Source organism: Mirounga leonina, unplaced genomic scaffold (genome assembly GCF_011800145.1).
Source record: "Mirounga leonina isolate KUSES-001 unplaced genomic scaffold, KU_Mleo_1.0 Mir_82, whole genome shotgun sequence".
Taxonomy (NCBI): Eukaryota; Metazoa; Chordata; class Mammalia; order Carnivora; family Phocidae; genus Mirounga; species Mirounga leonina.
In genome coordinates, this window is record NW_023270825.1 from 35,739,147 (window position 1) to 35,757,554 (window position 18,408).

Here is an 18,408-nt window from a genome sequence, read left to right on the forward strand (position 1 = left end):
ATCAGTAACCCTACAGACTTAAATCACTGTTTACCTAATACCTAGGGTTCAACATCAAGTTACACCTTTGATAAGTGCCATAAAAAGCAACAAAATAAAGATTGTGTCTGAAGTATAACTGACCAAAAGAATTGTTTTATCCAATGCATATCTATTATTACCAGGTTATATTAAAAATTAGAAACAGGGAAGGTTAAATACATTAAACATCACCCAAATTTCTTCTGATCCTTGTTCTTTCAACATACATTTACTGATGGCTTGCTACATGCTCATTTACAGTTTTATGACCCAAATCTTTTTACCTGTTTAAACATGATCAAGTCCTTATTCCTATTTAAGACCAATGTCCTGCCTATTTAACTTAAAAACTGTAATCTAGGTCACAACATAAATCTAACATGTGTAATGCAAATGGACTACAAAACTGAAGTTATTTCAATATTTTAGTGGTAGATTTCAAAAATAAAGCAAAGTAAAATAAACAAATGCATAGCACTCATTTAATCTATCCTCCCATTAAGCACTATGGCTTTAGATGGAAACTATGGAAATGGAACCAAATACTAGTCTGTAGTAAGCAGGCTGACCCCAAATACCCAATACTCCATTATACATCAGCAACCCCTAAGCTGGCTTCCACAAAGGCTCTTCCCTCCTTAAAAGGTTCAAATTTACAACTTAAATATAAATTTAAAGAATGCAAATCAGCCTTTCTAAATGGACAAAATTATTCTCAGCTCTTAAAAATCTCTAAAATCTTAGAGTTAAAAGAGTTTTGATAAAAGTTTTAACCCCCTACTTTACAGATGGGGAAACTAAGGTGCAACTCCGGGAGGCTTTCCTGCTCTGGACAAGGAAACAAAGTGATCTTTTCAGAGTAAGGCAAAAATACCAAAGGCTTGTACATCCACCCAGCCAAATGTGTTCAGAACTATCCCTAAAAAAACAAGTTTTGTGTTTCCATTCCTCAGGGCATCTATTTATCTTAGCTTTTGAAAATCCTGGCATTTTGCACAGCGTCATTCTGATTGGTTTCCTAATGGTAACAATTAGAAACATCTGGGCCCCAGTCTCTGCTTCTGCCTTCCTTCTAGGATACTTTTCACGTATCCTATTTTTTTTACATAAAATATGATTAAAAATTCTAATAGAACATTTAAAATTACAGTTCATTAATATTAAATACTAAAACCAAGAAGGAAAAATGATTTTACTTTATTAAAATGCACCCAAAAGCATTTAAAAAATGTCAACTTTTAAATAGATCTCTTAATTCACAAAAGTGAGATTAAGGAATTCATTTTTCTTAGAATTCTATGTTCTTGAAACAAAGATCTATTTGAACCCTTTGGTTCCCTCCTGTCACAAACATGTACTGTACTGTATCGGACTATAACCACGATCTCATTTTTAATAAGTAGAAGGGATCCACTGAGATACTAAGTGGAGCTGTTGATCCTTTCTTTTAGAGTTTTGAAAAAAGCCAACTACTTGAAAGAAACATCGGATTGCACGAGAACAGGGTTCTCAGATAAAACACCCCTGTGCGGGGCACTAATAAGGACGCCTGCTGTTTGTTGGGCCCAGAGAGATACTGCCCTAAGGCCAGACAAGACCTCTTTGCTGAAGTCCTGATTCTGATATCCCGATGGGAACTTATCACCTACACAACAGAGAGAGCTGAGTGCTCACAGCTGCTGGTAATCCGCAATCCCTCCCCACCCCCCCGCCCCTATCTAAGGTGAGTTTTTAAAAAGCTTATTAAAAGTGTACAAAGTACCAGCACTGAGCCCTGGAAAAACAAAGGGTCAAATCTGTTACCCCCATGGTGCTGCCTTCTAAAGGGACAGCAGCAGGCCAGGCTCCAACTGCAAAGGGCCCCCGGTTCAATGAAATTAAGCCCCTTTCTACTTTGTCTGGCCTTCGGAGACATTTCAATAAACTCCAGAACAGCGGTGCCCTGCAGTTAACTGACTTACTCTTAAGCAGAGATCCTCCCATTGTCTGTGCAAATGCTCTGTTTGCTCTTCCAAAACCATCACGTCCTCTACAAGAATGTGCTGGGTTAAGTTGGTCTTCATAGTGTGAAGTTCTTTCAAGTTCTGAGTCCAGTTGCCCAAAGACTTCTCTAGTTCCTGCATTTAAACACAAGGTGGGGGGGGGGGGAATCACTCCAACTCACACTGCTTCTGTTTCCAAACCTGTAGGCTAATCTTTTGATTGGACTCTGGGGGAGGGGTGGGGGAAGGGGAGCGGGGGAGGGGGCGGGATGTTCTGAACGAGAAACAGCCCAAGGCAGCGGCTGCTCTTTCTTCACCACCTTTTTCTCAAAACTTTTCCACCTTTATTTTCATTTCCTCAGGTAGTTCACATTTTTATATAATTAGTTCTGTTTTAAAAACATGTAGGTCTTTACCTATATTGAGAAGAAGTTATTTTTGGAGTCTAGCAACAATCTCACACACTTTTTTAAAGATTTTATTTATTTATTTGACAGAGAGACAGCGAGAGAGGGAACACAAGCAGGGGGAGTGGGAGAGGGAGAAGCAGGCTTCCCCCCCGCCCCCAGCAGGGAGCCTGATGCGGGGCTCGATCCCAGGACCCTGGGACCATGACCCGAGCCAAAGGCAGATGCTTAACGACTGAGCCACCGAGGCACCGCCCCCCCCCCACTTTTAATTCTGAAACTACGTTACAGAAATGTTGTATAAAGTGTGATTTTCCATCTTAAAAAAAAACAAACAAAAAAACCCCCTAAGAAATGCATTGTTGCTACCGTGACAATCGTAACAACAGCTTCTGTCTAAAGGGGATTATTTTGGTTAAGTTTCAAAAAGAATGAGTATAATGGAAGAAAAAAATAAATTCTTCCCTAATAACTGACAGAACTTGGTTAGCAGAAAATCTCTCTGGTCATGGAAACCACTGTTATTTAAAATGTGTCAGATTTAAACTTTTTGATTTCTAGGACTTGAGAAAATTGCTTTCACAACAGGAAAGTGCTGGAACGAGTACTCAAGAGTCTTCCAGATTCTTATTGTGCTCAAAATTCTTCATTCTCCAGCATGTTTTAAGGATCTCTGTTCATACCTGCCTATTGCAACAGAAAGAAGACTCTTCGGGGTGGCAACAATAAAAGTATGTTAATTCTGACTGATTTTCAGAGTTCTAAAAGCGACACTGGCATGATCACATAATTTGCGGACAAAAATTTACATTCAGTAAAATGGCCCAGAAAATTCTCTTTCAAGGTTGCATGGAGATTCAGAGATACCTTTATCAGAAGAAAAATCATTACTTTATACTTTTTTTTTTTTAATTTTAAGGATTTTATTTATTTGTCAGAGAGAGAGACAGAGCACAAGCCGGGGGAGCAGCAGGCTCCCCGCTGAGGAAGGAGCCTGATGTGGGACTTGATCCCAGGACTCTGGGATCGTGACCTGAGCCGAAGGCAGCCGCTTAACCGACTGAGCCACCCAGGCGTCCCCCACTTTATACTCTTGTTACCTAGTTTTACCCTCATGATTCTAGTAGAGTGGATGAGAGCAGATTCTGTGTGGAACACTTTCACCGGCTACAGAATATAAAGGGGACGACTCACAGGTGGAAGGATGCTACTCACTGACTTAAAACGAGAGACCCCCAAGACCACGGAGCTTCATGCAGCATTCCCCAGTCTGGTGGCAGGAAGCTCAGCCTGTCCAAGGCCCTGCTCACCAGTGTAGGCTCAGTTGCCTGCACAGTAGGGAGGCCTGTTTCTGTTTTCCATAGCCAGGTTTAAATTGATTTGGTTTGGATACTTGGTTTCTTCCTATGACTGAAAGGATAATTAACAGGTGTAGAACTTTTGAATATGGACTTTTTTTTTTAAGATTTTATTTATTTGTCAGACAGAGAGAGACAGACAGAGTGAGCAAGCACAAGCAGGGGGAGCGGCAGGCAGAGGGAGAAGCAGGCTCCCCACTGAGCAAGGAGCCTGATGTGGGACTTGATCCCACATGACCTGAGCCAAAGGCAGACATTTAACTGCCTGGGCCACCCAGGCGTCCCGAATATGGACATTTTTATAATTCTTAATAAATATTGCCAAATTACATTTTAAGAGGTATGATCATCTCCACATACTTTCTGGAGTTTTATATATATATATATCCATATATATATGTATGGATATATATCTATGTTTAGACAACTTTAATATATATAATGATTAGTTATTATTTAAATTTGTATTTTTTTTTTTAAAGATTTTATTTATTTATTTGACAGAGAGAGTGAGAGCAGGAACACAAGCAGGGGGAGTGGGAGAGGGAGAAGCAGGCTTCCCGCCGAGCAGGGAGCCCGATGTGGGACTCGATCCCAGGACCCTGGGATCATGACCTGAGCTGAAGGCAGACGTTTAACGACTGAGCCACCCAGGCGCCCTAAATTTGTATTTCTTTATTTCACCCTGATGCGTCCACAAATATATTTAGTTAATTCCTACTTACACTTTCAGATCTCAGACACAAAGGTAGTTCCTCAGAGGAGCTTTCTCGGACTCATCAGTTGTTTGACCACATGAAGTGAAGCTGCACAGTCCTTGACTGGACTCGGACACAGCATGGCGGCATTAAAACCTCCACCTGTGCCCTCAGTTACCAGGGGGGTTGTCAAGTCCCATTTTTCACCTTACCATTTGGGTAAAAACAGGACGAAAAAATGAATGTGTAGCTATATAAATATTGGCCTGTATATGCATAGACTATCTTTGGAAGAATATACAACAAATGGGTAACACTGGGGCCCCAGGGTGGCTCAGTCGGTTGAGCAACTGGCTCTTGGTTTCAGCTCAGGTCATGATCTCAGGGTCTGGGGATCAAGCCCCACATTGGGCTCCACCCTCGGCGCTGGGTTTGCTTAAGAACCTCTCCCTCTACCCCTCCCCCACCCCCTAAAATAAATAAATCTTTAAAAAAAAAATTTGTTGACTGCCTGAATTAGAATTTAATACATGCTAAAGAAGGACTCATAAATCAGTGGTGAAAGAAAAGACCCTTCTCTGAAGGATGCTAGAAAAATTGCTGGCTTGGAATAAAACAATTAGATTAAAAAAAAACCACACAAAAACAAATTGGTAACACTGACTGCTTTTGTGGAGAGGAACCAATGGGAGAAAGAATTTTCATGTATGCCTCTTGCACCTTCTGAATTTTGAACCATGTGACAATATTACTAATTGAAAAATTATTTTAAAAATAAAACTGTCCCCCAAGCTCAGTCATTTGACAAGTCTTATAAACACAGATGTCCACTAGACCAATTTTGGTAACAGTGAAAAGCTAGTATGTAATGAAGTGCTAGTCTATATGTCAACTTAGATGTAATGAGAATGTCATCTTCTGAGGAGGAGAGTAAAGCTCAGATGGTCAAATGGTTGGTGTATCTCTCCCAAGTGACTCAGGGGTGATAAACACTCTCCTAGACAGGATTCGGGTTACTTGAGTTCTTTTTGGAATATGGTCATGGGATCAGTGAACTCAATGCTCTTGGTCTCTCTTCCTGATTTTTCCACTGAGAGATAGAACACTGAGGCTGTAGAAGCTGAAAAGATCCCACTGGAAGCTGAAGAGTGTGACACTTGGGAAATACTATGCCTTCTTAGGAGTTTACAGTTCACATTCTGCACTGGTTTCTAGACTTTATGGAAGGAAACTCTGTGTCAACTGAGAGTATGATTACAAATTTTCTCCACTGTCCCTGACATCTAGATCTACTAAAGATGTAGAGATCATAAAAATGTTGAAAATTAGGGATAGGTAGGAATTTTCTTAACCTAATAAAGCCATCATCAGCAAATACCGTATTTAGTGGTAAAATGTCAGAATTATTCTCTTTAAAATCAGGAATGACATGAAGGAGCCACCTATCAATTATACTAAAAAATGTTCTGGAGGTACTGACCAGTATAGAAAGAACAGGAAAAAAATATATAGAAAGAAAGGAAGAAACAAAAGAAGAGTGATTTTTCACAGATGGTGACTGTCTACATAGACACCTAAAAGATTATGCAAATTATTGGAATTAACAAAAGATTTTAGCAAGATGATTGAATATAATATTAACCAAAAGTTATTATTTCTAGGCACCAGTGATAAATAGAAAATATAATTAGAAAAAGTATTTTCAAGTGTCAAAAATAACATGCCAAGAAAGAAATCTAACAAAAGATGTATAGTACTACATAAAGAAAATTATATATCATTATTGAACAAGACTAAAAGGAGAGAAACATGCCATCTGCAGGAACAGGAGTATTCAGTATCAAAAAGATGTTCATTTTCCCCAATGTATCTATAAATTTGATACTATTCCACTAAAACTCTTATCAGGACTTTTCCTAGTTTGACAAACTGCTTCTAAATGTTGTGGAAGATCGAAGACCCAAGGACATCCATACGCATGTGGGAGAACAAAGTAGGCGTACACATCACGCCTGAAATGAGGATTTGTTATTTTAAAAAAAGCACAGTAATCAAGATAATTTGATATAAAGGCTGAGGTAAGCAAATCAACAGAATAGAGCCCCAAGAAAAAAATCCCACATATATGGCAACTTGATATTTGACACTGGAGAATGGGCATCAGGACGATGGTCATCCATGTGATTTTCCATTATGAGTAAATTAAAAAGTGGATCTTTACCTCAAAACATATGCAAAAATCAATTCTTAAATGAATAAGGATATAAATGTACAAAACAAAACTTGAAAATGTAGGAATGGGGCGCCTGGGTGGCTCAGTTGGTTAAGCGACTGCCTTCGGCTCAGGTCATGATCCTGGAGTCCCTGGATCGAGTCCCGCATCGGGCTCCCTGCTCGGCGGGGAGTCTGCTTCTCCCTCTGACCCTCCCCCCTCTCATGCGCTCTCTCTCTCTCATTCTCGCTCTCAAATAAATAAATAAAATCTTTAAAAAAAAAAAAAAAAGAAAATGTAGGAATGTATCCGTATGACTTTAGTATGGAGTAATGGCACTGCTTATATAAGGTTGAAAAACAAAAGTAATACTTCTATATTTCATTGAGAGCTACACGCGCATGTAGGAAAACTATAAAGTAGTGCACGTGAATGATAAAACACTTCATTCAGGGTTGTGGGACCCTCTGGGGAGGGGAAGTACATTGGGGATTATGCAGGGCATGTCAACTGTATTTGAAATGTTTTATTTTTTCAGCTGGGTGATGGTTTCATGGCAGTTTGTCATATTATTTGTTATGTTGGAAATTTTTTCCATGTTGGAATATTTTTACAATGAAGAAAAAAGATGCAGACTGAAGCACGCTAATTTCCAGCACAGCTTGAAGGATGAGAATACTCATTTCTTCCTAATTTTTTCAGTTTGATTCCTGATCAAGATAAAAGATCATTCCATCTGACTCTGGGTGTTTTTTAAACATCAAACCTGCAGATAGGGAAGAGAAGTGAGTTGTTCCTGACCTGGGAATTTTACCGGTCCAAACTCCTATTCATTCTTCTGCAAAAATCTTCAGCAAAGGCCTAAAATACCCAGGAATAATTGCCAGTGTTGTATCAACTAGGCAGAATATAGTTTGGAAGGTTTTATAAAAATGTTATATTTGAGCAAAAAGTCCAACCACTTGGCTTCTAAAAAATGAATTCTATAGTAATACTTTACTCTCTTTTCAAACACAAGGTCATTCGTTAAGGGAACAGGTTTCAGTGTAATCTCAAAGGGCACATGTTATATTATAGAGGAGAGAAACAGAAAGAGGACCTGGAGGAGAACTCCCCTCCCCCAATTCCTAAGAAGAACTTCTGCAAGTCTTTCTCATATTCACACATGCATCTCCAAGAGCATCCATTCCAACTGCTTTGGAGACCAGGATGGTTTTTTTGACAGAAGATAGGCGAAATGTTTTCTGACTGAACATGGAAACACAGTTTCAACACAGAATAGAAAAGCAAACAAACACTTCAACTTCTCTCAAAAGCAGTAAGTGATTATCTTGAACCCCCTTCCCAGCTTTCAATACCTTAATCAGCTCTTTTTCTCTGTGGAGGTCCTCATGAAGTTCTGGAAGAGGATCTCTACTTTGTGCCTTTAAAACTTGCAGCCTGCTTTTCAACTCCTTGATTTTCTTTTCACACTGGTCCCAGGTCTATTTGAAAACAGTATTAAAATTGGTAAGCACTTTGCTTTTTAAGAATGAATTGTAGGGGCGCCTGGGTGGCTCAGTCATTAAGAATGAATTGTCGAAACAGAATAACTCATTTAATCCATTCCAATAAATGTGTTTTTGTAAATCACACAGACACCCACTTCCTTGTCTTGAGCAGCCTGGTCTAAAAGCAGAATATCTCTGGCGCAGCTTTATGTGTGGCTCAACTATTGAGTTGACTGGCTTTTGCTTCGAAATATTTCTTCTTCCTTCCCTATATCATCAATCTATCTAATCTTATTCCTATTTCAGTTTTTGGAAAGTTCACGTTTTGGGGGGGGGGGAGTTCACATTTAAAAGGCTACTATTAAGGATTAATTTTTAACACTGACAGTCTTGGGCACACACTATAATACCAGCAAAAAGCAAAAGCACTCAACCACTCTTCTTGTCTTCTTGTCTCATGTCATCCCTCTGCTCTCTCCTTCTTGAAGTAGCCTGGCTTCAGGGACCCTTTCACAGTGAAACTTCACTCGACATTTCTCACCACTGAGATTGCCACCTTCTGCTTAGAGCACTTTACAGTTTACCAAAGCCTTCTCAACTTCATTATCTCACTGTAATTATAATAATCTTAGGAGACACACAGGGCTTCACATTTTAAAATGTGAAAACTGAGGCTCAGAGAAAACTGGCCAAGGACATGCGGTCAGAAGCAGACCAGTCAAGGGTCGATCTGAGGATGCAGTCCAGCCCCCCCCCCCGCCCCCCGCAATGCCATTCTTTCACACCATCTCTCTTCCTTTAACCTTCTATTATGGAGAAAACAGTTGCCTGCATTTCCAAGTTCAGAATATTTATAATGGATTCATTGGGATAAATTTCTAGTCCTGAGGTTACTAAAAGTAGACAAACATGAAGTCAAACACTATCTTATTCCTCAGTACAGCTTATACCTAAACACGCCTGGGTTGGCCCTATTCTACAGCAACACAGAATTCACAGAAGGGGAAGTCACTTGTCTAGCAACATCAACTCTCTGCAACACAACCAAGAGGAAAGTGGAGAGAGGAACAAAACTGAGTCCTTATTTCTCCCTCCAAACCATTAGCTACCTTTACCACCATGTTTTACAACCAGGGCAAAATGCTCGACAAATACTTGCTAGTTAATGATTTTCACATAGCCCATATACCGAATAAAATTCAGATACTTTACTCATAGGAGAGATGTTCAGCCCCTAACTCAGCACATACTTATTCTTTACTCAAAAGAGACAAAAAAACAAAAACCAAAACTATCTCTGAGAAGCTTGGTTATCTGGATTTGGTACACGTACAACAGATCAGGAAGGAAAGTGGGCCATAAGGAGTAGGTATGCTCAGAGAAACAAAAATTAAGCGGAGGCCACTTTAAATAATGTGTAGAGAAGAAAATAAAAGAAAAACAATAAAAACCACAAAATTACGCAGAGAGCATAGCTGTGTAGGGCCTTAGGTTCAAAGCAGCTCAGAGTCCTTAAGAACATCTCGGTATATTTTAGGATAACAAAATAATTCTTTTCCCAACAATGGCACAGAATAAAACATTTTGGTTCTTGAAAATATAATCATAAACTATCTGGGAAATTCTTACATGTCCTTATGTGGAAAGGCACATTCTCTGATGACAGAAGAAGTATCACTGTGTTTATTTTCATATACTATGCGCAAGGACAGACCACATGTGGAACATTAGCTTTGTATACAGAACTGCCATGGAACACAACTAGGCTTCCTATTTCGTAAAAGTGGATATAAAATAGAACCTCAAGTATTTATATCCTTAACATCGAGCTTTTTCAATGCTCTATTATGATTTTACATTAAGTAACTGGCATGATTCATGGATTAGGATTCAAGGTCCCTTGGAAAACTTAACAATACTGTGATTTCCTAAAATCATGCCCATTTTGCCCAGCAAACAAAAACTCCACGTACTGCATCTGAATATCCTTAAGAGTAAATGGTGAGTTTACCTCTACATTGTTCTGCAACTGTTTAATCAGCTCTCCTACGTGGAGCTCTGTGTCCTTCCAGTTGTCCCGAAGTTGACTGATTTTCTTGTCAATCAACTCTTTAGTTTCCAGGTTAGCTGTGTTCAGTAACTTCTCCCCAGCTTCTAAGGTTAGTTCAAAGGTAGTTTGCCGTCTCTGAAAATGAATTTCTTTACTCTAAAAAGAAAAAAAAAAAGTGATTTCCTTAAGCCTCTGATACGATCAAAATGTGATTGTATGCATGTGAACATTCCCTTCAGAGTTTTTCCTACTAATAAATGTTAGATAAAATTAGGCAAATGAGATTAGAATGCGTGCACATGCACATATAGACACACACACACACACACACACCCCTAAGGCTAATGTTTTGCACTACTACACACTACACCAAATAATGCGTTCTTAAGATAATTTCCAATAGTTGTTAAGAGATAACATTCTTAGTGTAATGATCAGAAGCATAGAGAAATAAAAAATATACTTCAATGAATAAGAGCCTACAAGATAAATGGATTAAAAGTATTGAGAAAGTAACTGGAGTATTAGACCGGAAATTAAGAGCAAATACCCATTACCACTGTATAAGAGTCAGATTACTCCTAACCCACAAGAACAGAATGTGCACACTATGCTAAACAGTTATAAAAGAAGGAGAGAAATAAAAAAGGTAAAATATAAAAAATATCCACTTGAACTTATTATGGGCACTTAAACATAAGCATTAATATATGCATTAAAGGGACAGCTTTAAAACAGTCCATTTGAATATCATGCTGGCTCTATTTTAAAGGGACTAAAACTACCTATTTACACTACAAAAATGAAGTTAAAAGCTTTTAAGCTGACTCCTACTTCCAAAAGCATTTGGTTTCAGGAGGGAAAAAAAATTAGTTTTTTCCTATTCTAGGTATGATTTCCTTCATCTTCAAATTTCTCAAGGGAGACATATATGTAGGCATTTTCCAAAATGGAAACGGATACTAAAAAAACAATCAACAGAGCACTGATTTACAAAGGTATCTGAGAATACCTGATATAACCCAATCAAAGGAGAAAAGCAGACTGTACTCTTGGGAACAGATACAAATAAGAGAAATTGCAACTCATTGAATATATGGGCATTCCACACTTGTCTTTCCAGCATATGGAATTGCTTGACATAGCCAAATAAATAGACATCTATTATGCATTTTAAGCTTCTCAAAAGATCTGCTTTTCTTCCACTCTTCCCCGACTTGGTCAACAGCACACTGTTCACCAAAATGCTCAAGCCAAAACCCTAAAGCCATCTTGATTTAGATTTTTATTTATCAGCCACATCTAAACCATTAGCAAGCCTAGTAAATTCTATTACAAACATAACCTTTTTTATATTTACTATGATCATCCTTTTCTTATCCATCGTAACAATTATCCAAGACTATAGAAATGGCCTCCTAACTGGTTATGGCAGACTGTATTTTTCACAAAACGCCCACAACAATATTCCCAGTCCGGCATGCTCTTCTAGAACCTTGCCACTCCCATCAAGCAGTGGTGCCTCTGTCCCCTTCTGTTGATCCTGTGTGAGCACGTATGATGGCCTTGATTAACAAAGGATAGCAGAAGTGATTTCTGTGACTTCTGAGGCTAGGTCTAGAAGGCAATACAGCTTCTCCCTGGATCTCTTTCTTGGGACATGTACCTTTGAAGCCAGTGAGCTGCCATATAAAAAGTCTAGCTACCAGAAGCCTCCATGTGGGGAGACCACAGGAGAATGATGCTATCTGAGTATTTCCGGCTTAAGTGCTAGACATGAAAGTGAGTGAGCCTTCAGATGAGTCCAGCTCCCACCACCATCTGACTGAATCTTCCTGAGAGACCATAAGCAAGAACCACCTAACTGAGCCTTGTCAACCCCCAGAACTGTGAGAGATAATGATCAATGATTGTTGTTACCAAGGAAGAAATACGTAATGCACTGGGATTCCTGCCTCTATTCTGGCCCCTCTACAATCTATCATAATCTCTCAGACAGCCAGACGATCTTCAAAAAATACAAAAGGTATCATGCTGCCCCCTCTTCCAACTGAAACTCTTCAAAAGCTTCCTATTACAGCAAGACTATAACCTGGCTACCACACTTCAAAGTGCTCCTCCCGCCTGCCTCTCAAAGTCACTCTCTACCATGCTGCTGCCTCCCTGGCCATACTCCATTTATACTAGCCTTCTTTCTGTTCCTCTGCTTTGTGAAGCTTGTTCCCATCTTGGGGACTTTAGGTAAGACATTCCTTTTGTCTGAAAGGCTCTTTTCCCAGATTTTTGCATGGCTGGCTCCTTCTCATCATTCAGGTTCCAGTTTAAATGTCATGTTCCTAGAGATCACCCAATCAAAAGTAGCCACCCAGCCCCTCCATTACTGGTTCTGTTTTAATTATGTACATACGCCTTATTGCAATCTGATTATTTTTTTATTTATGGATTTGTCTGATTTCCCCGACCAATCAGACGAATTCGCATTTCCTTGTTTGTTTACTGATTTGAGTGCCTGCCTGACAGCCCGGCTCTTTGTCCACACTGACTGGCACAGAGCAGGTACCCAACTGATACCTGATGACCAGATAAATGAATGTGGAGAGCACAGGATTTCAAAAGGGTGGTATTTCATTTAGCTGTGTCTCTACAGTGAAGAGTGGTTCGAAAGCTAAATGGAACATGTTTTGGAGATTGCCAACTAATTACTTTAAACCAACATGCAAACAACTCTGATTGAAAACTTCGTTGCGTAAGAGCAAACTTATCTTGATGAGCACTGACTAATGCATGGAGTTGTTGAATCACTATACTGTACACCTGAAACCAATAAAACACCATATGTTAACTACATTGGAATTAAAATAAAATAAAAAAGATAAAAGAAAAAAAGAACTTTGTTGCTTACATGAATTTGCCCTTCCAGAGTAAGCAGGAGTCTCCTTATAAATTACGACTCTGGTGGTCAAGTGATTCACCAGTCAGTACCTTAAAAGCTTGGGTGGTGTGAAATCTGTCACCCCAAACTTCCCCCATTCTACCCACCCATCTCCACTCCATCCCTACTCCCACAGCCCAAGAGAGCCTCACTGTTTCGGGATGAATAGATAAAACTGGGTTTCCGACACCACCAGGCTGGGGACAAGGCTGGAGAGGGTCATGGGGACCCAGCTGGTCTTCCCACGTGCAGAGAGTACACGTGAACCACAACATAAGACCTGAGGAAAATGAACATCTTCCGAACAGCAACCACCCTGTAAGTCCTCACACCACTACGGTGCACAGACTACCTTCAGCTCACGGATCAGCCCCCTGGTTTGGTGGAGGCTGTAGCAGTCCTGGCTCTTCACTGCAGACAGCAGGTGGGAGGCGTCCGTGAGGAAGCGGAGCAAGTCCTCCGCGGAGGTGGTGAAGTACCGCCAGTGTCCCACCAGCCCATCGATGTCACTCTTCCTCTGCCGGAGGCGCTGGGTGGCGCTCTGCCACTGGTCCTTCAGTTTTGTGAACTTTGAAATAAATTCCGGTCTTGGGAAAAACAAATGGTTAGAGAATCCCGACATCAACATGTAGAAAAAAAATCACTGCCTACGCATAATAGAAACTCACATTTGCCGTTTATGGGCACAATTTACATGGGGGAGAAAAACCTTCATAAAATCGGAGTACCATTCAATTTAAATGTGTTGGGAAACGTAGGCAGGGGCAGCAAAAGGCGTTTAGCAGGAGGTATTTGCACAAGACTTGGTATTTTGCCTGCACAGTTGCATCCCTTAAAAAAAAAAAAAAGCTTAAATTTGTTTAAGATTTTATTTATTTATTTGACAGAGACACAGCGAGAGAGCGAACACAAGCAGGGAGCCCCACGCGGGGCTCGATCCCAGGACCCCAGGATCATGACCTGAGCCGAAGGCAGACACTTAACGACTGAGCCACCCAGGTGCCCCCAAATTTAAGCTGTTTTAACCTACGTTACGCCAAATGCTGTATGGAAAACAGAATTTTGGACCAATGGGAAACGATGAACAGGTACTGCGTAACGTCATCAATTACTTGAAGGTTGTACTTGACAAAATTTCAGCGATAAAGAACATGCTTTCCGCAACTACTCACCTAGTTCCTTTCCGGATAAATAACACCCACCACATGACAAATAAGGCCTTTTATTTATTATAGGAAAACTCATGCTTTACTGCACCGATCAAATCAAAACTAGTTTATTGTCCTGGAACAAGGACCTAGCCTGAATTTGTAACTTCATAGCTAGGAAGAAATGCACCTTATATTCCTTAGTTATGCTCAAAGAAAATTCAGAGGTCTATGGGCGCCGATGGGGAGGAAAAGCCGGAGCTGTCTTCAGGACACCTACAGAAGCACTGAAGAGGCCAGGCCGCCTGAGGGCTCTGCCCACCACGTGCACCGGCTGTCTGAGCAGGTTCAGCTCTTGTCACCAGGCTGGTGGAAGGGGCTCTGCTCAGCCTGACTGGCGCAGCCCAGTGATGCCAACACCATGTATGTAGCACAGAGAAATCCCTTCTCTTACAACTAGGTGACACAGCTACCACTGGGAAGAGCAGCACCTTAAGAATTATTATGATTTTTTAAAGATTTTATTTATTTATTTGACAGAGAGAGAGACACAGCGAGAGAGGGAACACAAGCAGGGGGAGTGGGAGAGGGAGAAGCAGGCTTCCCGCCAAGCAGGGAGCCTGATGCGGGTCTCGATCCCAGTACCCTGGGATCATGACCTGAGCCGAAGGCAAACGCTTAAACAACTGAGCCACCCAGGCACCCCTATTATTGTTTTTTTTTTTAAGATTGTATTTATTTATTTGAGAGAGAGAGAACATGAGCAGGGGGCGGGGCAGAGAGAGAACTGAGCAGGGAGCCCGACCCGGGGCTCGACCCCAGGACCCTGGGATCATGACCCGAGCCAATTAACCGACTGAGCCCCCGGGCACCCCTTAAGAATTATTTTTTAAATAGCAAAATGTCATGAGGCTGAAGGTAGAGAGAGGAAAACACTACAGAAGAATCCTTTGGGGTAAAGACTTCATTAACTATACTTGGTGAGTGGGTACTTGCAAAGCACCCGTCTACTATCTGCTAATGTCACCCCCACTACTGTACACAAAAGTGTGACTGACCTTTCTGTGGCCACAGAGCAAGTCCCCGTCCTAACAAACAGTCAGGAGACTGACCCCATGATGGCCTATCAACTGACAAGGCTGCAGGTCACTGAAGTGGTCAAGATCCACGTGGTGGGAGGCCAGCTCCCACTGGGTTCCCCTCCACACACACAACCATCATGAGCCCCAGGGACAGCTTACCTCTCCTCTATTTCTGTTGTGTCCAAGAGTTGTAAGCACTGGCTGACATAAGAATCAGCAATTGTCTGGTTTATAGAAACTTCAGCTTCTAACATCTGTATAGGAGTTAAAATAGAAGATATCAGCTAGATTTCTTTTTACGAACACGGAACTTACATTTCCTATTAAAATCTAAGGTCCTAGATGGGACATGTGAGAGGATTAATTTTCAAATTATTAGAGCTTCTTTGCAAAAAATGCTTAACCATCACATCAACGTCACCTGTGGATATAATCTCAGAAGCAAACAGGCCTAATAATAACTACCTAATGCCCATTTATTGGGCATTTACTACTTGTTAGGCACTGTGTAAAACACGCATGTCTCGCTTATTCGTCAACCTTCAGATGTAAGTACTATTATCATACTCATTTAAAGACAAGGAAACTAAGATGTAAAGAGGTTTGGTAATTTAATCAAGACCATTCAGGGTGTTTTGGTTCAATGAACTTCATTTTCTTTTCTTTTTTTTTTTTTTTTTAAAGATTTTATTTATTTATTTGAGACAGAGAGAATGAGCGACAGAGAGCATGAGAGGGAGGAGGGTCAGAGGGAGAAGCAGACTCCCTGCCGAGCAGGGAGCCCGATGCGGGACTCGATCCCGGGACTCCAGGATCATGACCTGAGCCGAAGGCAGTCGCTTAACCAAATGAGCCACCCAGGCACCCAACGAACTTCATTTTCATTGGAGAACATTAATGTAACAACACAGACTTAAATCAGTTACATTAAAAATTACAGTGACCTAATCATGGATACTTTCAAAATGCAGTATCTGTCTATAACCACCAAGAGTATTTCCAAATGTCCATCAGCACACGTGTGGGGAAATTCCTCTGTCCAATAATTAATGCTACAGTTATAATTATACCAGGTACTTCAGTATTTTAGGGAATTATTCAGTGAAAATGCAAAGATGAAGTTGCAGTATTTTAGCCTGCTCTTGGTATGTATGCATTCTATGGAAGCAAAGTTGTGCTAGAAGTTTCCACCTACTGCAGACAATCTAGGAGTTCTCTCATTAACAAAGGACAGCACTAAAACAAAATGTTGAAATTTATGAAATGTGTGAGAACTTTACAATCAATTGACAAATGAATCTGCCTAAAGACCTATATTCGGTATCTAGGGATTGATAGATTTAAAATAAAATACAATGAGTATCTTTCCCCGACTCCTGTCCCGGGGTGAGGTACAAAGTAGCAGAAAGCAAAGATTACCTCATATGTTTTCTGCTGTTCCAGGAGAGCTGGGAGGCTGTCGGCAAGATTCACCTTGAGCATCTCTTCTATCTTCTCCAAAAACTGAACCCATTTTTCACAGCAATAAAGAAACTTTTCATTCAAGCCAATTCCCTGAAGCTCACTACAAAGGTTTATAAACGAACAAAAAAGAGTCACAAAACAATGACACTCCTGAGCTCAAGCTGCTCATTTTAGCTTCACTGAAACAGAATGGTAGGGATGGGATGCTCTGACCTGCAGCGTTCCAGGGCTGTTGCCGTGGCCCGAATCCACTGCCGGTTCATATTTTGTAACGTCTTTATGGCTATGTCACTAAGTGGGAGCTTGAGGCTTACTTCATTCAAATGCTCAACATCAGGTGATTGGGCCGTCAGTGCCAACACATGGTTCTATTAAAAAAAATTAAGTTTCAGGTTTCTGGAGGTCAGTAAGCTATCTAGATGATGAAAAGGCCTCAGAGATCCTGCAGACCATCCTTATCTGAAACATGAGGGAAAACTGGGAGCTAAATAGGTAAATGACTAGCCCACAGTCGAATAGCCAGTTAGTATTAGAGCTGGACCTGAACCCTGATCTCCCAATCCTGTGGCTTTTCTAGAACAACAAGTGCACACGTGGTCAGCACCTGAACAGCCCAGGAAATAGAAAATGATGTCAGATTTTGTTTTTAAGGAAGATGGAGATGAGTTTTTTTTTTTTAAAGGGCCCATTTAGGACCTCCCATGTATTCTGCCAATAACTTGACCTTCAACAGATCATGCAGTTTACCTACAAATCCAATGAAAGTTTAGTCCTTAAAATAACCCTAGTAAAGCATGGTACTTAAACATCCATATTTTGATAGAACATGAAATCACAAGAAAGCAAACTCAGCAAAACGTTATTTTTAAAATATTCCAGGGACAGCATCTAGGTCAACGATGTTAAGCAAATATCCTTCACAATATCCATGTTATCACTACAGAACTCTGGCATAGTAATCTAGGTTAGGGTCAGCAAATTTTTTCTGTAAAGGGCTAGATCATAAATATTGCAGCTTTTATGGGCCATATGATCTCTGTTATAACTATTCAGCTCTGCCCCTGCACATGAAAACTCCCACAGACAATTAATAAATGGAAGGGCATGACTGTGTGCCAATAACACTTTATACAAACAGGTGGAGGACAAGATTTGGACAGTGTGCCTAGTTAGCTGACTCTTGATCTAGGTTATGAATATCCGTCCTTAGGCATTTGTAGGATCCAGAATTCTTTAATTTATGTTACTTATTCTAAACTTACTAATTTAATAAAGAAAGAATATAGAATTCATTTAATAGGATATTTTACTTTTGATCTTCAGCTAACCAGAAAAATTCAATTAATCACAAAGGCCAATTCCTAGATTATTCTAGTTCACCGAAGCTAATTAGTAAAGATGTCAAAAAATTTTAAGTCTGCTAAATTTACTGTAGCATATTACTAAAATAGATCTCTGTGTTGTCATACTTTTCTAGGCCTTAGGATAAGGCCAAGAATGAATAGCATATAAATGACTGTGCTCAAGTGAAGATACAGATTCTATAACTCGACAGTCATTAGCC

The 18,408-nt window shown here is 40.3% G+C and overlaps 1 protein-coding gene across 10 annotated transcripts in view; it reads right to left on the bottom strand.

Annotated features, from left to right (window-relative positions):
- The window catches only part of SYNE2 (spectrin repeat containing nuclear envelope protein 2), a 325,741-nt gene that overhangs the window by 39,695 nt on the left and 267,638 nt on the right, over positions 1-18,408 (bottom strand). For all 10 annotated transcript variants that reach the window (XM_034992810.1, XM_034992812.1, XM_034992813.1 and 7 more), the window contains 7 exons: positions 17,058-17,212; positions 16,800-16,944; positions 15,540-15,634; positions 13,503-13,737; positions 10,180-10,374; positions 8,037-8,162; positions 1,983-2,138 (listed from right to left, as the gene is read on the bottom strand). In XM_034992810.1, the coding sequence (XP_034848701.1) occupies positions 1,983-2,138; positions 8,037-8,162; positions 10,180-10,374; positions 13,503-13,737; positions 15,540-15,634; positions 16,800-16,944; positions 17,058-17,212 (1,107 nt within the window). The remainder of the gene's footprint in view (positions 1-1,982; positions 2,139-8,036; positions 8,163-10,179; positions 10,375-13,502; positions 13,738-15,539; positions 15,635-16,799; positions 16,945-17,057; positions 17,213-18,408) is intronic.